This window comes from Sinocyclocheilus anshuiensis, unplaced genomic scaffold (genome assembly GCF_001515605.1).
Source record: "Sinocyclocheilus anshuiensis isolate Anshui unplaced genomic scaffold, SAMN03320099.WGS_v1.1 scaffold1341, whole genome shotgun sequence".
NCBI classification, from domain to species: domain Eukaryota; kingdom Metazoa; phylum Chordata; class Actinopteri; order Cypriniformes; family Cyprinidae; genus Sinocyclocheilus; species Sinocyclocheilus anshuiensis.
In genome coordinates this window covers 1,793,516-1,816,906 of record NW_015553274.1, presented here as the reverse complement: position 1 = coordinate 1,816,906, position 23,391 = coordinate 1,793,516, and the positions used below count along the sequence as shown (strand labels likewise).

Genomic DNA, 23,391 nt, shown 5'->3' with positions numbered 1-23,391 from the left:
AATTTACACATAAATAGTAGAACATTAAACATAATTTTGAGAAAAAAACATTTTCACTGAAATATTAAAATTTTAGACATTTAGATTTTACACCATTATTTTGTAAAAATTTAAACCAGCATTACATTTGAGTGAGTTGTTTGCTGATTCTGTTTTTATAGGACATAAAAATGTAAATTGTCTAAATGTATTAGACTAACAATATATAATTTCTACACATTAGATCAAGTTAAATGTTTTACTTTTTGTCTTTGCACACTCGTGTACCCTGTGTTTTGTTGTAGGTTGGGGACAGAGATGACTCAAACCTCTACATCAGCATGAAGCTCAAGGCAGCAGCTGAGGTTCAGTGTGCTGATTTAATAAGCAGAAATCATGTTTATCATAAACCTCTCGCTGACACTGGCTCCCTCTCTTGCATAGATTGGAATCAATGCGAACCACATTAGGCTTCCCGAGACAGCCACAGAGGATGAAGTAAGAGAAACATGCCCCAAGCAATAACAACAGTGTGATTCACCTCGTCTCGTTTTTTGTCCTTTCTCCCTTCATATGTCCATGCGGCATTGCTTACAATTCATTATAATGAAAATTAGAGGTGTGGGAAATCTTCGGTTTATATCAACTTTGGATCATGCAGTTCTTTCTGATCTAGTTTTGCTCAGAGGTTGGAATAGATAAATGCATTCTAAGCTATTAAATAAATATGGCACATAGCAAATGAAACTATTTTGTAACAGAAAGGATTCGATTCTGAAGGCTGATCCCACTGATTTTCTTAAGGTCCTGAGAAGGATAGTTGCAGTGAATGAGAATCCTGCAGTCCATGGTCTCATCGTACAACTACCGCTTGACTCTATCAACCCAATAAACACAGAGAAAGTAACCAATGCTGTGGCCCCAGAGAAAGATGTTGACGGGTAGGTGGAATTCTGTTATTTGCTTGAAATGTATGTTTGAGGGACAAGATGAATAAAATGTGCCTGATAGTGGATTTAATCTTACTAAACTTACTGAAATAGACAGGTAGTGCAGACTGCAGACCTTTTCTTCACAAAGTCAAGTTGTTGCGTTTTACACACTTTTTTCCTATCGTTTGATCCATTAGGCCCCTGCTAGGTTTAGTTTCCAGGTCTCGTCACTCTATGTGGCTCTCTTATCTGTTTTTTCCACTCAGAGTCAGAAGGCCAAAGGCCTTTTTTGTTGATGTGTGTGAAAATTGGCCTTTTTTACCGATTTCAGTTATCTAAGTAAAAATAGTTTTTAGAATTCTCTCCACTTGTAGCTGGTGTGTGGTGAGCACACTGGCGCCGTTGTCCTGTGGCTGCCGTCGCATCATCCAAGTGGATGCTGCACACTGGTGGTGGTTGAGGAGAGACCCCCCATATGATTGTAAAGCGCTTTGGGTGTACAGCAATACACAATAAAGCGCTATATAAAAAAAATGCATCATTCATCATCATCATCAACAATTGTCGGTGGGGGGAGTGAATAACCAGCTCTCTATTCCACCTTCAATACCGCAACTGATTTGAGACCCTTGAGCAAGGCACCGAATCCCCAACTGCCCCCGGGCGCCGCAGCAATATGGCTGCCCACTGCTCCGGGTGTGTTATCTCTACTGTGTGTGTGCACTTGGATGGGTTAAATGTAGAGCACAAATTCCGAGTATGGGTCACCATACTTGGCCATACTTCACTTCACTTCATTTGTGCTACTGTATGTGATTTAAAATGTGTTTATTGCGATTACTGACAGGAGAACTAAATAACTGCAATATATATAATGAAATTGCGTTTTTAGGGCTGGAAACTGCTGGTTATCATTTTAATAGGAAAATTCTAATAGGAAATGTGATGCAGAAAGACTGAAATCTCCAAAACAGTTTGTCAGGATTGTAATATATTTACAATAATATATTTCAAAATCAGTATTACAATCTCACAACAATGCTATCAATTTGATTCTTTTTAACTCAAATCACATGGTTAAAAAAACTATTTTTGATGCTGGTGCAAAAAATACTCTTTAGGTGTTAGTTGTTCTATAAATATGATATAGATCTGAAAATATGCCTACTTTTCAGAAAAACTCCCTAAATGCATGGCTGATTTTTTTTAAATCTCCACAAAACATTGTAACTGTATATTATTTAATGTGTCTTCCTCTCAGCCTGACCAGTATAAATGCAGGAAAGCTGTCTCGTGGAGACCTGGGCGATTGTTTCATTCCATGCACTCCTAATGGCTGTATGGAGCTCATCAGTCAGACCGGTGGGTAGAAATCTTGTGAAGTGCTACCCATGAGCTCTAGCTCTCATCAGTCAGAATCATAGCGTGATTGTCTAGGGGGCCTTCATACTACAGCACAATGAGTGTGCAGTGTGATTGGATAGGTGTGAAATCTATATATATACACACACACACAAACTCATGGAGCGGTGCAGGCTGATGACTGGGTGGTGAAATGAGCCGTCACCCTAAGGAAAGAAAATAAGGATCCAGAACATTCTTTTTTTAGTAGCAAACGTATGTGCGTCAGAAAAGGGCACATCGCATAAAGAAAAGAGCTCTGATTTAAAACACAGTGAGCTTCCTTGCTGTCTACTGCCTACATGGGCATCATCTCTAATAATCTTAAAAAGAAACAAAAATATTTGGTACAATACTTCATTTTAATTATTTAACGTTTAATATAATTAAATAATTTTAATATATTTAACGTTTTTATTGGTACTTTGCTTTTAAAGGAAATTCACTACTATTTAAAAGTTTGGAGTTGATCAAATATTTTAATATTTTTGTAAAGTCTTCTATGCTCATTAAGGCTGCATTTATTTGATAAAAAATTACAATAAAGCACAGTAATATTGTGAAATATACAATTTAAAATAACTTCTTTTTGTTTTAAAAATATATTTAAATGTAATTTATTCCTTTGGTGGCAAACATAATTTTTTTTAGCAGCCATTACAGTCACATGATCCTTCACAAATGATTCTGAAAACAATGATACTTTTTTTCAGAATAAACATCTTAACTGTCAATTTAATGCATCCTTGCTAAACAAAAATATTAATTTCTAAAAAATAAATAATTAAAAATAACTTTTGGTCAGCGCCAATAGCAGTGCACCGACATATAGCGCCACTGTGCTTCGGGCATCCCGAGTTCTAATCTAAAAAAAAAAAAAACTTTTGAACAGTATATTGTAATGTACAACCTACATTTCTGTCACCGCGTCAACAATCTTGTATTTTTAATGCTGAGCTTGTTGCAATGCATTCTGCCTTCTCCACGAAGGCTGCATGTGATGCTGCTTTACAGTTTGGCTCAAACAAGGCAGCATAATTAAAATGAGACCTTTAGAACAAGCTTTGTGTCAATAGTGTGTTTAACAATGTTAAATAGAGTTTAACCATGTTAAAATGCTCACTGGGTTTTGGAACAGAGCAAGTGTGATTCATGTGTGCAGGTGTGAGTGTGATGGGGAAGAATGCTGTCGTGATCGGCCGCAGTAAGATCGTTGGAGCTCCAATGCATGATCTGCTCTTATGGAATCACGCCACAGTGACCACCTGTCACTCAAAGACCCTTGACCTTGCTGAACAGGTTGGTTTCATCTGCTTTTCTCATGCTCTGTTTTAAATCTCTGTTCCCAGTTTTGAATATGAGCAATTCTTCAGCTAGATTTTACAACAAAGAATAGCTCATTACTCTTCTTACTGTTCTTAAAAAAGTAAAAGATGAATTTAATGTTTGCTTTATCGATATTTAGTACAGACCTTGACCTGGCATGCAGTTCGGTTTAACAAATGGAGTAGGTGAATGTTGGAGTAACTTTCGGTGTCTTGTTTTCTTTAGGTGGGCAGAGCAGACATCTTGGTTGTGGGTGCTGGCAGAGCTGAGATGGTGAAAGGAGAGTGGGTGAAGGAGGGGGCGGTGGTCATAGACTGTGGTATCAATCATATACCAGGTCTCTCTGCTTGACTCTATCTACTTGTTTGAAACAGTCATGGAATATCAAATAGCCGCTGGTTTTAGCTCACATATTTACCTTTGACTCACAGACAGCAGTAAAGCCAGTGGGAAACGGGTGGTGGGGGATGTGCAGTACCCTTCAGCTATAGAGCGAGCTGGATACATCACCCCAGTGCCTGGTGGAGTCGGACCCATGACTGTAGCCATGCTGATGAAGGTATCATATCAGGAGCAAATTACTTTGTATGCTTTGTTTGTGCACATAGACCCAATAAGGTAAAAGAAACGTGGACAACAATTTTGCTGGCGACAACTCTTACTGACAAATGAATGCTGTAAGCTGCTTTGCATTTACAGACTTGTGTATAATCACTGTAACATTGAGTCTTATTTATTTCACGCTCACAAGCTGAAATCAGTGGAAATTTTGAACTGCATTCCTTGAACAAGCTTTCAGTAAAGAACTGAAAGATGTTAATGTCACAAATTAAAAGTTTAGAACTGTAATAGCTGATGCTGTACTAGGAATGGGCTGTAAATTTCTGGCCAATACCAATAAGCTGATAATTATTTTCATTTTATGGCAGATATTGAAAAGCTTTTCTGTTTTGTATATTTAAATGACAAAATAAGACTAATAACAATTATTCTAAATGCTATGATTTAATTTATGCATCAAAACATTATTTATATATACTATATATAGTATATACACTATATACTATATGTTATATACACACCATATATTTATACACTACAATTTTACAAGGTTTGGAGTACATTTTGAAAGAATACTTTTATTCAGCAAGGACACATTAAATCGATCAAAAGTAACATCAAAGACATTTATAATGTTATAACATATTTCCATTTCAAATAAATGCTGTTCTTTTGAACTTCATATTTATCACAAAATAAATAAAAAAAACAACACAGAGTAATGACTGCTGAACATTCTTGTTTGTCATCATGAGAGTGCATTACATTTTAAAATATATTAAAAAAGAAAACAGTTCATTTAATTTGAAATAATATTTCACAATATCACTGTTTCTACTGAATTTTGGCAGATAAATGAAGCCTTGGTGAGCATAAGAGACTTCTTTCAAACATTAAAAAAACATACTTATAACGATACTGTACAGTATGAAAAGGCTTGTTTTTACAAATACTTATGCTTTCTCATTTGGATTTTGACCAGAATACAGTGGAAAGTGCAAAGCGGTTTCTGCAGACATACACTCCAGGAAAATGGAGCATAGAGTACACAAAGAAGAAACCCCAAGAGCCTCAGCCAAGGTACTGTTGTGACTTGCATGCTTATATAAAGATTGTTTAATGTAAACCCATTCGTGCTGATGCCTATTTCATTTTCTCAGTGATGCTGAAATCTCCTGTTCATGCCAAAGCAAACCAATTGGTGAGCTTGCAAGAGAGGTGGACTTGTTTTCTGAGGAAGTGGAGCCATATGGTAGGAGCAGGGCTAAGATACGACTGGATGCTCTGAAACGCATGGAGAAACAGCCTGATGGGAAATATGTGGTTGTCACTGGGTAGAATGCATCCTGAAATATAATTATGTGCATTAGCATAATCTTATAATGTAGTAACCTTCCACAAGCACCAAATGGAACCTTACAACACTTCATTAAGCCTGGTTCACACACTACATTCACATCCAGCTTAAACTCTGTCGTCGAGCAATTCGCCAAACAAACATAATGCTTTCAAAGTCAATTCATTTTGTGTTACTGTGACCAGAATTACTTCTACTCCACTGGGCGAGGGAAAGCACACCACCGCTCTCGGACTGGCTCAGGCTTTAGGGGCCCACCTGAATATCAACACTTTTGCCTGTGTGCAAGAGCCTTCCCCGGGATCCTTTTTCGGTGCTAGGGGTGAGTGACCCCCACCCCCCCATACTACTACTAAGTCATAAGTATAAGATAAAAAAGTCAAAACAACAACATCAGATTCATAATTATGATGTACAAAGTTGAAAGTCATTAAAAGTCTGAAATTATGAGATGAAAAATCTCATAACTGTGACAAAAAGTTATAAAAATTTAGATGAAAAGTTATAATGATGACAAAAGTCGATAGTCATACAAAGACAAAATTATGGTATAAAATCAACTGTTGAAATTGTGATAAAAAGAAATTATGAGATTATAAAAATCTGATTTATGAGATGCTAAATCATAATTATGCTATAAAGTCATTGCTCATTTACAATCTCATTGATCTGTGTGAAAGCCTGTTTCGATTTTGCGAAATGTTTGTGGAATGTTTCAAAAATGTGTAGTTTATTTCTCATAAATGCAACTTTATTTCTTGAAAATTAGACTTTTTTCTTGCAGTGCAGCTTTATATCTGACAGTGTGTCATATTTCTTGTTTTAAACTTTTTTCACAAAACTAGCAATTACCCATTTTGTTTTAGACTCTGAGATGAAAAACAGGCTTTTAAAACAAAAGTGGAGCAAATTATTAGTTTTATTTTTTTCTCTTGAGGTCATGGTTTCATTTTGTTCACAGGGATTGCTGTTGGAGGTGGATACTCTCAGATTATCCCGTTGGAGGAGGTATGTTTGAGACCCTCTTGCAGCTGAGATTTGAAAGCATATTTCATCAAATGGAACATGAATGTCTTCCAAAACATTGATCCCAGGTCAGCCTTCAGCCTTTAGGCCAGCATGAGCTCATCTCTGCTGCCAGTAGAGTGGTGATGGACACTATTAAAGCACATGCTCACTATGAGTCCAAGCTCTCTGAGAAGGTCAGATTGTGTTTGATATGTGTGTGTTTATACTCATGTGTTTGTACAGTTTGCATTTGGTATGATCTCACACGTTTATATCTTGCAGGCTTTGTTTGACTTGTTGGTTCCTCTCAGAAAGGGGCAAAGGTCCGTTTCTCCAGCCCAGCTTAATCGACTGAAGGTAAGTCATAGAAAACACAGTCTATAGTAAGATATTCATTTCAAAACCATTGCAGAAGTATGATGACATGGTCACAGTGTCCTTCATGACCTGTAGAAACTGGGCATTGAGAAATCTGACCCCTTGACCGGGACTGAGATAAGATGTTTTGTCCAATTGGACATTGACCCAGACATTGCAACAGTATGTATCAATATAATAATTTGACTTAGTGCCTTTTTTGATCATGTAATTCGGGTGATTTGTTAATTTCAATGGTTGGCTGTGCTGTTCAGGATTCCGGCTCTTTGGAAAACGAGATCATGGCTATACTGTCACTCAGCAGCAGTGAGGAGGAGATGCAGCAGAGGCTGGCCAAGATAGTAGTGGCTACAAACAAATCTGGAGATCCTGTCACCACAGAGGATTTAGTATGTGTCTTCACGTGTTTGTGTGTGTCTGTATATGTGTGTGATCTAATCTACACAATCTTCTCATCACAGAATGTCAGTGGTCCATTGGCAATGCTACTGAAAGATGCCCTGAAACCTGTCTTGATGCAAACTGTAGAGGTAAGATTTAAAGGGGTCATACGTTTATAATGGGTTTTCATGTTTTTGTCTCGTCGCTCCGGCCGGGACACGGCATCATCACAGTATGGTGAGGGGCGTAACATTTCCGTCACACGCTTGAGGTATTCGGCCAATCACAACGCACTGGATAGCTGGCCAATCAGAGCACACCTCGCTTTTCAGACCGATGAGCTTTGTAAAAATCGACGCGTTTCAAAAAGGCGGGGCATAGAGGAGAAACAATAATGTACAGTATGTGGAAAATAATGCGTTTTTTTAACTTTAAACCACATAAACACATTTCATTACACCAAATACACAAAATAATGTTCTTTTTAGCAGCATCATATGACCCCTTTAATAGCGCAAAATGTTACATGAGCACTGAAAATGTCAATGTCATTTTTTCAGTATAAATATTTTAGAATCACTGCACACAGAATCCTTATTTATTTATTTAAACTCTGTCAGATTCTGTCTCAGCACATCACAGTCTTTCTCTCTAGGGTACTCCGGTGTTTCTTCACACCAGCCCATTAGCTGATATTGCCCAAGGCAGTCCTTCCGTTCTGGCAGACAAACTGGCTTTAAAAATGGTCGGATCCAAAGGATTTGTAGGTGAAGAAGAAATCCGGTTCATCTGCATATATTATATAAATTCATTCATTAACAAGTTTTCTTATCATTTTTACTGCCTAAATACTGTACATTCTTGTTAGTAAACATTCTGCACAAATACACTACCGTTCAAAAGTTTTTTTTTCAGCAATGACACTTTAAATTGACCAAAACTGACAATAAAGACTTTTATAATATTACAAAAAGTTCTATTTCAAATAAATGCTGTTTTATTTGAGCTTTCTATTTATCAAAGTATCCTGAAAAATCAGTTTCTGCAAAAATATTAAGCAGCACAACCATTTTGCAACATTAATTAAAAATAAATAAAAATGTGTCTGGGGCACCAAATCAGCATATTGGAATAATTTCTGTAGGATCATGTGACTGAAGACTGAAATAATGGCTGCTGAAAATTCAGTTTTGCCATCACAGGAATAAATTGCATTTTAAATTTTATTCAGATAGAAAACAGTTTAAAATTGTAAGATTTCACAGTATTGTTGGTTTTACTGTATTTTTGAGCCTTTGTGTGCAACCTTTGTGGGTAAGAGACTTTGAAAAATCTTACCAATCCTAAACTTTTGAACAGTGTACAATGATAATGAGTATAAATCACATGGTCTAGGTTTGTGTAATATAAACAACAAAAACGAATGCACAAACTGTCACATCTTTCAAACCTTGGCTAATCTAAAGCTCCTCTTTCCTGTCTCTGCAGTCACTGTGTCTGGTCACGGGGCTGACATTGGCTTGGAGAAGTTCTTCAACATTAAATGTCGCTACTCAGGCCTGCGGCCAGATGTTGTAGTGATAGTGGCCACTGTTCGTACCTTGAAGATGCATGGCGGTGCCCCCCCTGTGAGAATTTATAGATATCTTTTCATTATGCATTCACTTGAGCCTATAGCATATCAGTTGTGCTTGTTCTGAGAGAGGCAATATCTCACATCATCTTTATACTTTCTATATATTCTTGTTTATAGGTCCAAGCAGGTTTGCCCCTTCCAAAAGAGTATTCACATGAAGTTGTACACTATTTCAAGTTGTGCAATCGTTTTATGTACAATTCTGAATATTCATATTTGTCAGGGTTAAGCCATATTACTGAATGAAAATGATGGAAAATTTGAATGACATTATGAAAGTGAGTGATGGGTTTAGTGTATTTCACTTGATGTATTTTCTGTAATGCAGAACCTCAAGCAGCTGGAGAGAGGCTGTTGTCACCTGAAGAGACAGGTGGAAAATGCACAAGCATTTGGTTTGCCAGTGATCGTAGCTGTCAACAAATTCAGGTATAATATCAAACAGCAAACAAAAAGAACTGTCTGTGATTTTTCTTGTCTAGCTATTTAAACTTTATTATCCATATCCAGCCATCAATTTCCCATACCCTCTGCAGGGTCACAAGGATTGTTATCAATATGTATACCGTTTTATTCTTTAGCACTCATATATCTCTAATTATAATGTAATATTTATATCTTATCATTTGTACACTAACTGTATGCTCACGAGCCAAACTGAACCACACACAGTACTGCCACTCTGAATGAATGTGTCTGAATACGGGGTCTGATTGTATTTGGCGTAGCTGTGATACTGACACTGAGCTGGAGCTGGTGTGTGGCCAGGCGAGGCAGGCTGGAGCCTTTGATGCAGTGCAGTGCACTAACTGGTCTGAGGGGGGCGCTGGAGCGCTGGCTCTGGCAGAAGCTGTTCAGAGAGCTGCAAAACTACCTGGACAGTTCAGGTTCCTCTATGACACACAGGTGAGAAGTGACATAGTGTGTAAAATTTGCACTGGTAACCTAAAAAGTGTAGGTTTAAATCCCACTTTTACAACTGAAACTGATATTAAATGTACTGTACTTTGCTTTGTGTAACAGCATCAGCTGAATTATTAGGTAGTAGAGGAAGTGAAACTATATTAGGTTGTGAGATCATTAAATTCCTTATACAAGTATATAGTGGAGCAATTTTACTTTCACTTAGGTTTTTTGTTCATTACCCAGTGCCTTTGTGCTCTTCTTTCCCACACATATTCTGAGATCAATTAACACTTTAAATATAGAGCTGTTTCATTACCAGCCAGTGACTTTAAATGCATGAAATCTTTTTAATTGACAAGGCCTAAATATAACCAGCATGAAAACTGTTCATAGCCAATTAAGGCTAGAAGGAAGTCTGTGTGTATTAAGTACAGAAAGGTTCCACTGGTGAAATAAAGCCAAAATCCATTACTCATACTAATGCATTATTAAACACAGATAAATGGCTGTTTTCAGATTCCAGCTGCCGATAAGTTAAGGACTGTGGCACAAAAGATGTATGGTGCAAAAGATATCGCGCTCTCTCCAAAATCAATAGAAAAGCTTGTACTTTATACAAAACAGGTAAGCTTCCTTTTCACAATAAGGCTGTTTGATTTATATTACGCAGCAGGCTAAGAAATAGCTATCTCAGATATTTGCTTATTTACAGAATGTACTTTATTAAGGAGACATTCTTTATCAAATACAGTTTATATACTAATACTGAATGTTAATTGATGTGGGTTGGACTAATTAGTGGAAGCAGCTGAGGAAGTTACTGAGAGGCTTTAAATAAAACACATTGTATGTCATATTGTGGATAATTTGAGTGGTACAATTCTGAAGAAATGAGTTTGACTGCTTAACATTATATGTATGCCTGTCTGCCTCGGGTGGAGTGGAACATTCTCTTATTCCACTTCTTTTTTTAGGGATGTAATGATTCACTCAACTAACGCTGCGATACAATTCACGATATTGATTTCACAATACGATTTTCTCACGATTTTTTTTTACATAATGAGATTTAAGACAAATTATAAATGAAAAAGTGTCTTTTTATTATTGCTTGGACAAAATGCTGCATAATACTTTGTGAAATTCAAATATGTCAAATAACAGAACTAAATTGAAATTTTATAACCCCAAATCAAATAAATAACACAAATAAAAGAAATATCTTCATATAAACAAACCTGTGCTCTTTCCATTTAAAATTAGAGGCAACGACTGTATTTTAATCACGATCCGAACAACATACATGCAGCATGAGCAGTTTTTAAGCATATTTGTTTTGATTTTCAACCGGGGTGCATTGTTACATCCCTATTTCTCTTATCATCTTTGTTTTTTCCTCTCTTAAAGGGCTTTGAGAATTTGCCGGTTTGCATAGCTAAGACACACCTGTCCTTGAGTAATGACCCTATGCTGAAGGGAGTGCCCACCAACTTCATGCTGCCCATAACTGATATCAAGGCCAATGTTGGAGCAGGTTTCCTATGCTGTCTGACTGAATCGGTGAGCTTTATACTCCTGTATCTATAATATTACAGCTAGATATACTACCATTCTAAATTTGGGGTCAGCATGGTTTTAACAAGGAATTATGCATTAAAGACATTAATACTGTTGCAAAAAAATCAATTTTAAATAAATGCTGTTCTTTTGAACTGTAAACAATCCTGAGAAAAAATGATCACAACTTCCACAAAAATATTAAGCAGCACAACAACAGTTTTAGACATTGATAATAATAAGAAATGTTTCTTGAGCAGCAAATCAGCATATTAGAATGATTGCTGAAGGATTATGTGACACTGAAGACTGGAGTAATGATGCTGAAAATTCAGCTTTGCCATCACTGGAATAAACTGCATTTTAAAATGGATTAAAATAGCAAACAGCCAATTTAAATTGTAATCATATTTCACAATATTACTGCTTTTACTGTATTTTTGAGCAAGTAAATGCAGATTTGGTGAGCATAAGAGACTTCTTTCAAAAATATTAAAAAATCTTACTGACTCCAATGGAATTACACCGTCTCCCCATACCTGAGGAAGGAAAAAACATAATAGTAAAGTGATTGTTGTTTTCATTAAGAGTTCCCTTTTCTGTCCCCTTCAGTCAGTCGCTCATCGGGTGAGTCAACATTGCAAAAAAGAAAGAGAGAATATTTGGTCACACATGTTGTGGATATTTTTATCCAGACAGGTTGCTAGGCTGCATGCCTGTGCTGAACATGAGCTGTTCAACAAAATCCACTGGTGGTCCAAGGGACCTTATCCAACATTTATGTTCATTACAGATTACAAATGTAAGTCAGTTTGTTAAACCGCTCTTCAGGGTAGCAGTTATTTCCATATGCAGTTATGGTTAACTTGGCTCAGCATGGTTTTGTTTAGTTTGTCAGACTGTTTGTATTAATTTTCTTTTTCTGTTCATTACTTGAGTTAGCTTTTGTTTTTTTTGTCTCAGGAAAAAAAACTAAAACATAATGGGCTGTATTATTAAGACAGCGAAATAACTCCTTCATGATAACACCAGATTGACTAATTTCTTCAAACTCTCCAACAGACAAATACAGAAATGGATGATCCCATGTGGCCCTGTTTCCATGGCAACAACCTTCACAGTGACAGCAAGTAGCTCAATGGTTACTTGCTAAGATGGGCAAGCTGAACGTGGTTTAATTAATGGTCAATCAAACTTTTAATAATTGGAAAGAAACAGTTTTCTTTTTATCATGGCTAAATGATTTTTAAAACCTATACAAAGTTTCTTCAGTCAAATCGTGGCATCAAAATTTTAGCACCATATGATAAAAATGTAGAATATTTTCATGTTTTACTACAAGTACTATACAGCTGCTGTTTTTTATTTGCTATAAAACGTCCTATGTACAGTAAAAACTAATTATCAATGTCTTTTTTAGGAATTCACTCCAGATCTCACAGTTATTACGCTGTGCTTCTTGATCCATAAGATATATTTTTTAGCCATGACTGAGCTTTAGAACCAATCGTCTGTCAGTATTTTTCTTATAAGCTTGTTTATGCTGAAGTTTGCCAGTATTATTGAAAGCCACATTTGATTTTATACATAATGACACATTGATTCTATGAGATCGCGTTATGTCTATATGTTTACTCTATATGCTATCTTATCTGACTCAAATAAAATCTTGGCTTAGCCTTTAATGAAGTTTCCAGTTGCTATAGATACTAAGCTGCCATCCTGATTGTTGTCTATAATTAGATAATTGTATATTTGTCCAGCTTGTTAGTCCAGTTTATTTTTAGCCTCTTCTTCAGTACGTTACCCAGCAGCCATTGCTGCCGTCCAGTAGTCAGTGATCACTGTCAATGTGTCTCTTACAGTTATCTGATGCTGTGTGACTAGGAAACCATTTTGTTTCTATGGGGGGAAAAAACATGTGTGTATACCATTAAAAATGCTTCATATATTGCTGTGCTGATATTGAATACAAGCTAATCAAAAATGAAACCCAACGTTTTGGGGTCCTATTTTAACAAATGATTCCCGTCTTGTTTTTTATATTTTAATTTGGTTTAAAATGTTATTACATTCATACATAGACATGTTAAACACCTTTGTATCCAGATACTTACAGAAAATCCTAAAATACAAGGTGTTATCATATTTTAGCACATTGTGCTTTGTAAAATGAATGTTGAATGGGTCTGTCACCATGAAAATAGAGCCATATTTGCTAAGTGGGATACTGAGTGTGCATCTGGCCTGTTTGATTAAGGGGTTAGTTTGGGACATTGCCACCAGGTTTATCAGTATGAGGCAACCTATTCAAGTGAACCTGAGTAAACTCTGCCAGACCTAAATACACTTTTGTGGTAGCTTTGTTGAGTACTTTGTAAGTTTTTTGCTTTTCTGGTGAGGCTTTCAATGGCATATTTTCCTCAGACCTCTGGGACCTCACGTCACTGGACATTAGCATTGGTGCCTTTGAGCTTGAAATAAGATTTCATACATGAGATGTCAAGACTTGTGTCATATATATCCTGAGTGAAAGAGGCAATCCCTCTTCTGAACGAAGTTTAAAACATGCCTGAATGATAAAAAGGCTGTCCAACTAAAAGATCCATAAGGAAATGTCTGCTACTGACATAGATATAAATTAGACCCTGGGAATAACAGGTCATATTTGCACATATGTCTTTTGCAAACATCAAGCAAGCCTCCAAATGAGAATTAATTTCTGTGTGCCATCTGCTCATCGCAGACATTTCATTTAAAGCCAGATTAGATTTTCAATCATTATATAACAATTACACTCTTTAAAATAGAAGTTCCAAAAGGAAGTTTTCACAGTGATGCAAAAAAAAAAAATTTTTGGTTCCATAAAGAACCTTTCAGTGAACAGTTCTTAAAATAACCTTTTTTTTTTCTTAGTGTGAAGAACATTTTAATAATATAACCAACCTTTTTCTTTTTCTTTTTCTTTTTTTTTTACAAATAACCTTGTAGAATGGAAAGATACATGGATGTTAAAGGTTCTTCGTGGAACCATCAGTGCCAGTAAAAAAAAACTTTATTCTTAGAGTGTAGCCTCTCTCTGTTGATCTCCATCACTAAAATATTTTATTTTTATTTAAAAAAATATTATCATCTTAACAAAGTGTAAACAACTTTTATGTTTGTGTGTGTGTGTGTGTGTGTGTGTGTAGCTGGGAGGTGTTGCGATTTCTCCTGTCAAACCTGCGCTGGTGGATGGAGGAGTACAGATTTGATGGATTCAGGTTTGACGGAGTGTCATCTATGCTCTACCATCATCACGGGATCGGTATGTCCATGGAAAATTAAGCATGTCATGTTTTTACTTAGAATTGCTGGGTGTGTGTGTTTGTGTGTGTAGCCTGTCATTTGAGATGTCTGCTTGAGTATTTGATTTATGATTTGAGCATTTGATGTATCGTTTGTGATGTCGGTTTGAGCATTTGATTTATGATTTGAGCACTGAATTATAGATTTAATTATGACAGGTTTATTCTGGGTTGATAATGAAATATATATAGCCTATCAAAGACAAATGATTTTTAATTTGATTTTTGATACAGTTCATGCTTCTACGAATGAGGAAATGAAATTGCATTTGAGCATTTGGTTTCTCATTTGAGCAGTTGTTTTGAGAGTTTGATTTATTATTTGATCTTTTAGGCATTTGAATTTGAATTTTAATTTTAATTTTGTTAGGGAAAAAAACTTCCATAGAAAATATAACTTTGTTAGGAAATTGTATATGGCGAGTGTGTATGGTCGCAGTGATGGATATCAATAATATCTTCACATTAGGAGAGCCTCCTCCGTGTTGATTGGATGGATGATCGGCACGCTCACATAAACCGTCAATCTGCTGGTCGTCATGGAAACAAATAGGCGCGTAACGTGCTGTGTGTGTTGGCTCAAGTCTCTGAGCGCGGCAGATCTGCGGGGATTTATAAACGCTCTTTAAATCTCATCGCCCTAGACAACCGTGAATATAGTTTACGTCGTGCTCTCCACTTTACAGGTAGGTGTTTTAACTTATCATTAATTAGTACGATGTTGTAGGACTTTTTAATCTAAATCAAAGCTAACCTGCTGTTCTGAGTTATATTTTATCATCATAAAGATTAAGATGTAAAAGTAATGACCGTTTACATTCGTCACAGATTTACAAACGTCACAAACAAAATATGTTGTTATCGTAATAGTCTTCGAGTTTTGACGTTATACTGAGATATATTTATTCCTGTAGCCTATCATTAAAAAAAAAAAAAAAAGTGTTGGGAAATAAAAGTTATTATTTGCCCTTAATCGTATTTTTAGTTCACTTTTACTGTTAGCACCTGTTAGCAAAACGCCTACTGAATTCTTTATATAAAGGATGTTTTTAAAGAGACTTTTCGCTGGTGTCACACCCAGTATGAGTTCATGTTGTTTGTGCTGTACACATTGCACAGCTCGTGTGTCGTCTGAGTACTCAAAATATAGGCTACTCAAAGATGAACATTTCAAATGAATAATATATCAAAAAGCTCATTATTGAAGACAAATCAGGTTATAAATATGTTTCAACCAACAAGTGAAATGCAGAAAACCTTTAACTTCACCAAGACAATGTTTTGTGTTGGTTTGCAGCATCACCACATCTTTAAGCCAACAGTATGTAAGCGGAGAAAACACCCGCTTGTGTAATTGATCCAGTATTGCCAGTGTGGACTATTATTGACTTTGGTACTGTTTGATTAACCATGTCTACACAAGAGACAGAATTACCCGACAGTCAGGAGAGGGTGGGTTTGAAGAGAAAACTGACCGGTCCCCCGAGACTTTTGCTGGGGAAGTCAAAATCAAGGGAGAAACTTGAAGGTAAATCTCAGAGAAGGCAAAGACAAGCTAAAAGTTGTGATGGCACAGCAGAGAATAATTATCAAGAAAATGATGGAAATGAATCCTCATTTATTACCCACCACAGCCCTCAAAAACCCTCAGAGGAGAAGGAAACCCAGCCAGGTGCTCCAGGAGATGCCTCAGGAATTCTTGTACCACTGGAGCAGAGTGAAAGCAAAAATGAAAATATGGAAAGTAAAGCAAAAATAACCAGAAGCACTTCAAAAACATCAATTAAAAGGGCATTTTCCTCACTCCTCAGGTGTGGAAAGAGGAAGGAATCGGATAGAACAGAAAACGAGACTTTGAATCCTTTGAAAAACAGAAACAAAACTCAACACAATATGTGTAACTCCAAGGATGCAAACAAGGAAGTTCCCAATGGGAAAAGTAAAACTAGGGCTTTCTTCTCAGTGTGGCCCCTTTCTAAGAGATCAGAGATCCAAGAGACCACATCTAATGTCATTCTAGGAAGGGGATGTAGAGAGCAAGACAATAGCATGGTTTTTCAGGAGATAACGGCACCAAAAGGTTTGACATTTAAAAAGATCTACCACATCTTTCCAAGAAGGAAGAAAGCACCAACTATTGATCAGTTTGAGTGTAATGCTTCCAGTGCATCACAAATAGAAGTAGCCGATCAATCACCTGCGGCTGCTTTGGACATTTCCAGTATCACGAAAGAAGAGAACCAAACGGAAGAACAAGACATAAAAGCGGAAAGTGTTCCAGAGACATTTACATTCAGTGCAGAAGTGAGCGTTAACAGAAACATTGATGCTGACCACATGGATGTGAAGGAAATACATCCTGACCAAGATGTTAGTTTGAATGAAGAAGAAAAGCAGGTGTTAAAATCTAGTGTTTTGGATTCTGAGGTTCCTCCACTGTGTTGCAGTGGCTGTAATTTCGACTCTGAGTTTCCAGGCACATCATCAATTGGTGATCTGCTAGTCTTAATTGAGAAGCCTATTAAAACTTGTGTCAAATGCAGGCCAGTGATTACTATAGAACATGCATACTCATCAGAGGAAGAGAACATGAATGAGGCACCATATTTTGATGGTCTTACCATGAATGGGTCCTGGCAACATTTAAGAATAAACAGCCTAACAAACAACACACTACATCCTTCTGACGTAAATGCGTCTCCTGAACTGGACCACAGCCGGTGTAATGAGCCCTTACTGATTCAGACGGCAGTTTCTATGGTGCAAGCAGCCATTCGTGGTGCTGTGGAGCAACTCACAATCGAGCAGCAGCATAATCAGATAAGTTTGGACCATGTGTAAACACATTCATATTCTTTATTCAGCAAATGTGTTCATATTTCTGTAAGATGGTATAAATAAAGCTGTGTATAACATGAAAAAAAGAGAAGAGGAATTTCATGTGATTAAATGTCAGATGACATTTCAGTCTGTATAAACATTGGGAATGTTTGTAATGATAATTGTAATTATTGATGTCAGATTGTGGGAAAGTTTGTAATTTTATGTAATTTTAATGCTGTAAATTTGTACTTGCATGATTAACCTCGTATTTTCATTAATTTTACTTTCTATTATTCATATTTTTTATACTGCAATATTATTTCGCATGTCACTGCAGTCTAGTTTCTATAGCCATGAATATCCCACACATGACTCTGAGAAGGCACTGAGCCACACGCTCATGATATGTTGTGTGAAACACTTCCGTCAACATTTAGGGCAACGTTTTTATGAAAATAAGTGGTCTGAGAACCCAGGTGTGCGCATTGGATGTTCTTTTCGTAACCTATTTAAATGAGGTCCTGACTGAAGTCTACAGTGACATTGTTAGATGTTATGTTAAGTGACTGTATACTGTACATAACAAGCTTGGGAGTAATGCTTAAAGATAATGATTACACAGAGTTGGCAGCAGAGATCATGTTTGCTTTTGTGCCTACATGCTACTCTCTTGTGGCAATAAGATGTTACTACAAGACGGTCAGTTAACAGTTGCCAGTTAGGATAGTTTAGCCAAAACGTAAATTGTGTCATCATTTACTCACACCCATGTTATTACAAACCTGTATGACTTTATTCCTTCTGCAAAACACAAAAGAGGATAATTTGAAGAATGTTATTGTCCATACAATGAAAGTCAATGCGGACCAAAACAACAATGAACGCCACTGGTTTTCATTGTATAGACCAAAAAAATGAAAAATTGTTCAAAATATCATGTTTTGCTTTCTAAGCTGTATAAAATCATACAGCAGGTTTGGAATGACGTGAGGGTGAGTAAATGACAGAATTTTCATTTGGGGTGAACAATCCCCAGTCAGTGCCAATGAAACCAATGACAAGTGACCAAAGCAGAAGCATTATAAAACACAGTTTATTCAATGTGCCGTTTATTTAAAAAAATACCCAAACACATTATCTCACAGTGGCACTCAGTGCTGATGATGAATAAAATCGAAAGGGACTGTTTAAATGCACTACACAAGTCACACAAATAACACAAATGCAAGTTTTGCTGATTTAATATACTCATCACAGTACACCAGCCTCAATTATTCAATATAACTGCAAAAATTGGTGCTTTGACAGTTCAAATACAGCACAAAGAAACCATGTTTACCATCAGTGATGTCTTGAAATTGATAAATCATTCTAAATAAAACATTTTGTCATGTCTCAGCTTTTGAAAATGACCTTTCTGCTTTTGAAACATGACTGAATGTGCCATTGCTGTGTTTGTCAAGAAGTGTTATATTAGACATTTACAGTGGCATTGTCCCATCTTTGTAGTTATGTCTCGGTTTATGTAGTAAGACTGTTAGCAAACTTGGATTATACTCTGTGTTTGTGAAAGTCTTTCAACATATCAAAAAGCTTTTAGAAAAGCACACATTCATTTGATAGATTATTCTAATTGTGTAGATGTCTTGGATAACTTTACACAAATAGGCACTGTTCACTGTTAACTTGAAAAATTAAAAACAGCTGGATTTGGTTCAACTGGCTGAGCAATAGTTTAAGTGCTTTTCTTTTAAGTGCTTCATCTACAGAGATGTTTGGCAAAAATATTCTAAGGCACTGAACCAGTTTTGGATAGGAAATTCGATTTAGGGAAGAAATCGTTTAGAATCTACGCTCAGTCAGTTTCACTCATTAGGCCACAGCCCCAAAATAAACAAAAACAATTACATTATTAGCTTAAGCAGGCCTCTGAAAATAAATATTTTGATTGTGGTTAAATGTGACACTTAATAGTGCTATTTGAATTTCACACGCATGTGCTTGTCAACCTAATACTTCCTTTCAATATATAATTGATCCAACAGTGTTCAGTCATCCCAAGAGTCAGCAACATCATTATACAACAACACTACAATCATCAACACTAAGTTTTAAACAAAATTATTGTATGTTTTAACACTGACAAGGACTTTTGTGACAGGACAGAAATGCTGAGGCAGAAAACAAAATTTGTTAAAGGAAAATTCTGGGTTTAATAAAAGTTCAACTCAATCAACATCATTTGAAGAATAATGTTGATTTACACAAAGCAATTTTGACTTGTCCCGTTTTGTTAAAAAAGCAAAAACAGGTTATGATGAGGCACACTGGAATGTAAGTGAATGGGGACAAATTTTGGAGAATTAAAAGCAGAAACATGACTTAAAATTTTATAAAAACACATACATTATTCTGTTAAAAATTATGTATTATGTCACAAGCACTGTACATATACTTCAGCGTATATGTGTAAAAACCGAAGTATACTTTGGGCTTTATGTTGTCATGGAAGTTGTAAAATTAGATACAACTTTACACAGAAATTAAAATCATGTTAACGTATTTTGTTTATGTCTTATTGAAACAGTGAGTATTTTAATGTTTATGGATTGGCCCCATTCACTTCTACTGTAAATGCCTCACTGTAACAGATTTTTGCTCTTTTTTTTTAAAGAAAAGGAGGGACATGTGGAAATGAATTTTTGTTGTAATCAACAAATGCTGTTGACTGAGCTTAACTTGTACTAAATCCAGAATATTCCTTTAACAGACATTGTGTGTTTGCATGAATATAATTATGTCAAACACTACGTCATTACACAGTCACTGCGTCCACGCTCTCCTGAGAGACCTCAGAGTCCAGTGAGTAGCAGGAGCTGCCGTTATCCTGAGTGTCCTTGGCTGCCTCCTCTCCTGTGGCTGTGGTAATATCTGGCTGGCCCTCACAGCCATGGAGCAGCTGCCCGCAGAAGCGGCTGTAGCGATGGTATCGCAGCGGCTTGCCCACATGTGCGAACATGTGCTCCTGCAGCTGGCTCTTCTGCGAGAAGCGAAGGTTACAGACGGCACAGGCCATCTTTCGTTTTCGCGTGAAGGCTGCCAACGGGCTGCCGCTCCGTCCAGTCCCACTACCTCGCCTGAGTTCCACGGCCAGCTCATCTGCCAGGGCCTGACTCTGCCGTAAGGCCTCCTCCAGACTGCCAGAGTCTATGCGCTCATTGTGAGGCCGCCTCTCCTCTAGGGACTTGTGCTCCCCGGTTTTGTCCTCTGAAGGGCCTTCCATCAGACCACTAGGCTCGAGGGCACAGGCTGCATGGGTAAATAGGTGCTCTTGTAGGCCTTTAGGTGACAGACAGCGTTCACCGCACCGGGGGCATAAAAGCGCTAGAGGGCCATCGTTGAATAGACCCACTTGACAGGGGCTCACCTGAGCTGGGGAGAGAGAGCAAGGCTCTTTGTCGCCTTCCTGTTGTTCTTCCTCCTCTACCCTTTCCTGTTTGATCCGTGCCAAAATGTCGGAGTCGTCCCCCGAGGCCACTGAGGATGCAGCGTGGAAGCTTTGAGGCTGTCGCTCAGACGTAATGCCCTCTAGCCCTACAGCGAGAGCTAAACGGCCATGTGTGCGATCGGCCCTAGTGCTGGAGCGGCCATCCTCAGGGTCCCGTGAACCACCAGCCTTCAGGCCCGAGTTCTCTTTACTGGCCAACTGTGAAGAGATCTGGATGCCATACAGGTTGGACATACGGATGGGCTCAGAGGATGCATCGGGGCCACCCTCACCTGTTTTGCAGCAGAGCTGGTACGCATGGAGGAACTTGATACCTTCTTGAAGTCTGCCCTGGTCTACAGGTTGTTTGGGACCCATGCCTGTGTACATGATGTGTAACAGGTAGCTGAAGACATCTGGTTGAATATCTGTGGGCTGGATCTTGATGCACTCACTGAAAAAGCAGGAAAGTCATCAAAAATACAATCAGCAATTTATTAATCATGCAAAGTATGGTTAAGAACAGTCATTTCTTTCTATATTTGGCATTATTATTAATATGGAACTTTTAATATTTATCAATCAAGCTATCTTGACTTCCTCCCCATGCTTGTTTGATTATCAGAGTATATAAGCATGATAGGTGACCCTTCAGTTCAGTACCATTATGTTGGTACACTTCAAGAAACATTCACTAACCTGGACTGGTGGATGAAGATCATTTTGAAGTAGTTTGAGAAGGCAGCAAGGACTGCACGATGAGCCTTGAAGTATACGTTACCAATGGCAACAGTGCAGTCACACAGAAAGCCAAACTCCCTTTGGACGTTCAGCTGCTGCAGAAGGAACAGACTGTGGCCAGACACGTCCATCTCAACCTGTTACATAGATAACAAAGAGTGAAAAATTGAAGGGGGTCTGAATACTTTCCGTACCCACTGTACATGCATAGAAGACAAATGTCATATAAATTCTCATGCATAAATTGAATAGCCTACTCTCCTGTATGTTAAGCAGGTATTAATAATACTAGCATTTACCTATATCATGTTTTGTTCAGGTGAAATACAGCAACTTTAAGAAAAACGTATTGATATTAATTAATATTGTATATTTGAAAAAATGTATGTGATATTTTAAAAGAAATTGCACAAAAAAATGTTTTCAAAATGCATGAAACCACTATGAATACCAAGGCATATACTTTTAAACTAGATTTCTCCTTTTTGTCTTCTCAGACGTTCTTATTTTTTTCTTGTCCTAAATGTCTCTCCACATGATGGACCAAGTGCCAGAATCAACCAATGAAGTGAGTCTCACTGAAGAGCCTTAGTTGTAAGAGTAACTGGCGACCTCTATCGATCAAAATAGCCATGATATTTAAAACATTTTTGAGACTACCCAGCTGTTTACATCTGGATAGGATTGCCTTTTTTTTTTTTTTTTTTTACAGTGAAACCTACTATGACAGTGCTTTGGTAAATTACATTCTTACTTTTCTCATAAAAACATGATTCGGAAATGCCGTAAGAACTACGTTGTACGTTTTTCTTAATGTATAACTTAATCTACAGCAGAATGTCATATTGTATAGTTGTATTAATTTTTTCTTTCCTTAATATGAACGGAGAAACAGCAACGACTGGCTTGTATTTAATGTTTACAGTGCAACATTTGAAAATCTTTGTATGTCGACCTGACCAGACAATACCTGACAGCGATTTCTTCAAATCATTACACAGAAGGACATTTACAAACAGCAATTGTTCGTCGCGTAGGAAAATGTCATGAATGAATGGATAATACACAAAAGAGCGTGTATGAGCTATTAGTTCATGCTTGTGTAATATGCATGTTCAGACTCCCAGCAGATTTGTCCGCGACAGAATCATAATTTTCCACACGTCTGGTCTACACCGATCAAGTGTTGTCGAAGAAACGGTGTACGTTTTCATGCACCTTGGCCAACAAAACATGCATGCACCAACGCACAGACATAATGCATTCACACAGTCCCAAAAAATGCGTTCTTACCAACTATACGAGAGAAACGGATAATAATTTCGTGTTTGTTGCAGCAGGAAAATTCTCTTATGGTCTCGCGGTTCTTCCTAAGCGATTGACGGCTTAGCTTGTTATCCGTCACGTGACCGTACTGTACATTAGCATATCCAGAAGCACACATAGTGGAAACATACAATGCAAACGCTTTGCTCGTATACATGCTCGTTCGTTGCGTTTTTGTTCTTTTGTGTCGAAGGACGACTAAGGCGCACATATATAAATAGACTATGCAGTTATATCTAGTGTGG

At 37.2% G+C, this 23,391-nt stretch overlaps 3 protein-coding genes across 3 annotated transcripts in view; 2 read left to right on the top strand and 1 right to left on the bottom strand.

Annotated features, from left to right (window-relative positions):
• The window catches only part of mthfd1a (methylenetetrahydrofolate dehydrogenase (NADP+ dependent) 1a, methenyltetrahydrofolate cyclohydrolase, formyltetrahydrofolate synthetase), a 15,594-nt gene extending 2,159 nt beyond the window's left edge, over positions 1–13,435 (top strand). The window contains exons 4-27 of the mRNA XM_016460048.1: positions 285–344; positions 424–477; positions 784–920; positions 2,173–2,273; positions 3,475–3,611; positions 3,864–3,975; positions 4,070–4,197; positions 5,182–5,279; positions 5,360–5,533; positions 5,742–5,878; positions 6,518–6,564; positions 6,651–6,758; positions 6,847–6,921; positions 7,018–7,104; positions 7,197–7,331; positions 7,404–7,472; positions 7,979–8,090; positions 8,812–8,951; positions 9,077–9,118; positions 9,288–9,388; positions 9,688–9,865; positions 10,382–10,489; positions 11,273–11,425; positions 12,485–13,435. Coding sequence (XP_016315534.1) covers positions 285–344; positions 424–477; positions 784–920; positions 2,173–2,273; positions 3,475–3,611; positions 3,864–3,975; positions 4,070–4,197; positions 5,182–5,279; positions 5,360–5,533; positions 5,742–5,878; positions 6,518–6,564; positions 6,651–6,758; positions 6,847–6,921; positions 7,018–7,104; positions 7,197–7,331; positions 7,404–7,472; positions 7,979–8,090; positions 8,812–8,951; positions 9,077–9,118; positions 9,288–9,388; positions 9,688–9,865; positions 10,382–10,489; positions 11,273–11,425; positions 12,485–12,556 — 2,565 coding nt within the window. The 3' untranslated portion in view covers positions 12,557–13,435. The remainder of the gene's footprint in view (positions 1–284; positions 345–423; positions 478–783; positions 921–2,172; positions 2,274–3,474; positions 3,612–3,863; positions 3,976–4,069; positions 4,198–5,181; positions 5,280–5,359; positions 5,534–5,741; positions 5,879–6,517; positions 6,565–6,650; positions 6,759–6,846; positions 6,922–7,017; positions 7,105–7,196; positions 7,332–7,403; positions 7,473–7,978; positions 8,091–8,811; positions 8,952–9,076; positions 9,119–9,287; positions 9,389–9,687; positions 9,866–10,381; positions 10,490–11,272; positions 11,426–12,484) is intronic.
• Positions 13,436–15,378: 1,943 nt separating this feature from the next.
• On the top strand, positions 15,379–17,629 carry LOC107668254 (uncharacterized). Its single transcript, XM_016460069.1, has 2 exons — positions 15,379–15,455; positions 16,067–17,629. The coding sequence occupies exon 2, from the start codon at positions 16,180–16,182 to the stop codon at positions 17,608–17,610; it is 1,431 nt and encodes a 476-aa protein (XP_016315555.1). The 5' UTR covers positions 15,379–15,455; positions 16,067–16,179; the 3' UTR covers positions 17,611–17,629.
• Positions 17,630–20,166: 2,537 nt separating this feature from the next.
• zbtb25 (zinc finger and BTB domain containing 25) lies at positions 20,167–23,188 on the bottom strand. The gene is made up of 3 exons (XM_016460071.1): positions 23,114–23,188; positions 21,779–21,957; positions 20,167–21,533 (listed from the first exon to the last, which is right to left on the bottom strand). Exons 2-3 carry the CDS (start codon positions 21,949–21,951, stop codon positions 20,408–20,410), a joined length of 1,299 nt encoding a protein of 432 aa, XP_016315557.1. The 5' UTR covers positions 21,952–21,957; positions 23,114–23,188; the 3' UTR covers positions 20,167–20,407.
• Positions 23,189–23,391: the final 203 nt, after the last annotated feature.

Coding starts and splice junctions, on each gene's coding strand:
- zbtb25 (XM_016460071.1), bottom strand. CDS start 21,951: ATGGACGTGTCTGGCCACAGTCTGTTCCTTCTGCAGCAGCTGAACGTC. Junction 21,534..21,778: donor ATCTTCATCCACCAGTCCAG/GTTAGTGAATGT, acceptor CTGCTTTTTCAG/TGAGTGCATCAAGATCCAGC.
- LOC107668254 (XM_016460069.1), top strand. CDS start 16,180: ATGTCTACACAAGAGACAGAATTACCCGACAGTCAGGAGAGGGTGGGT.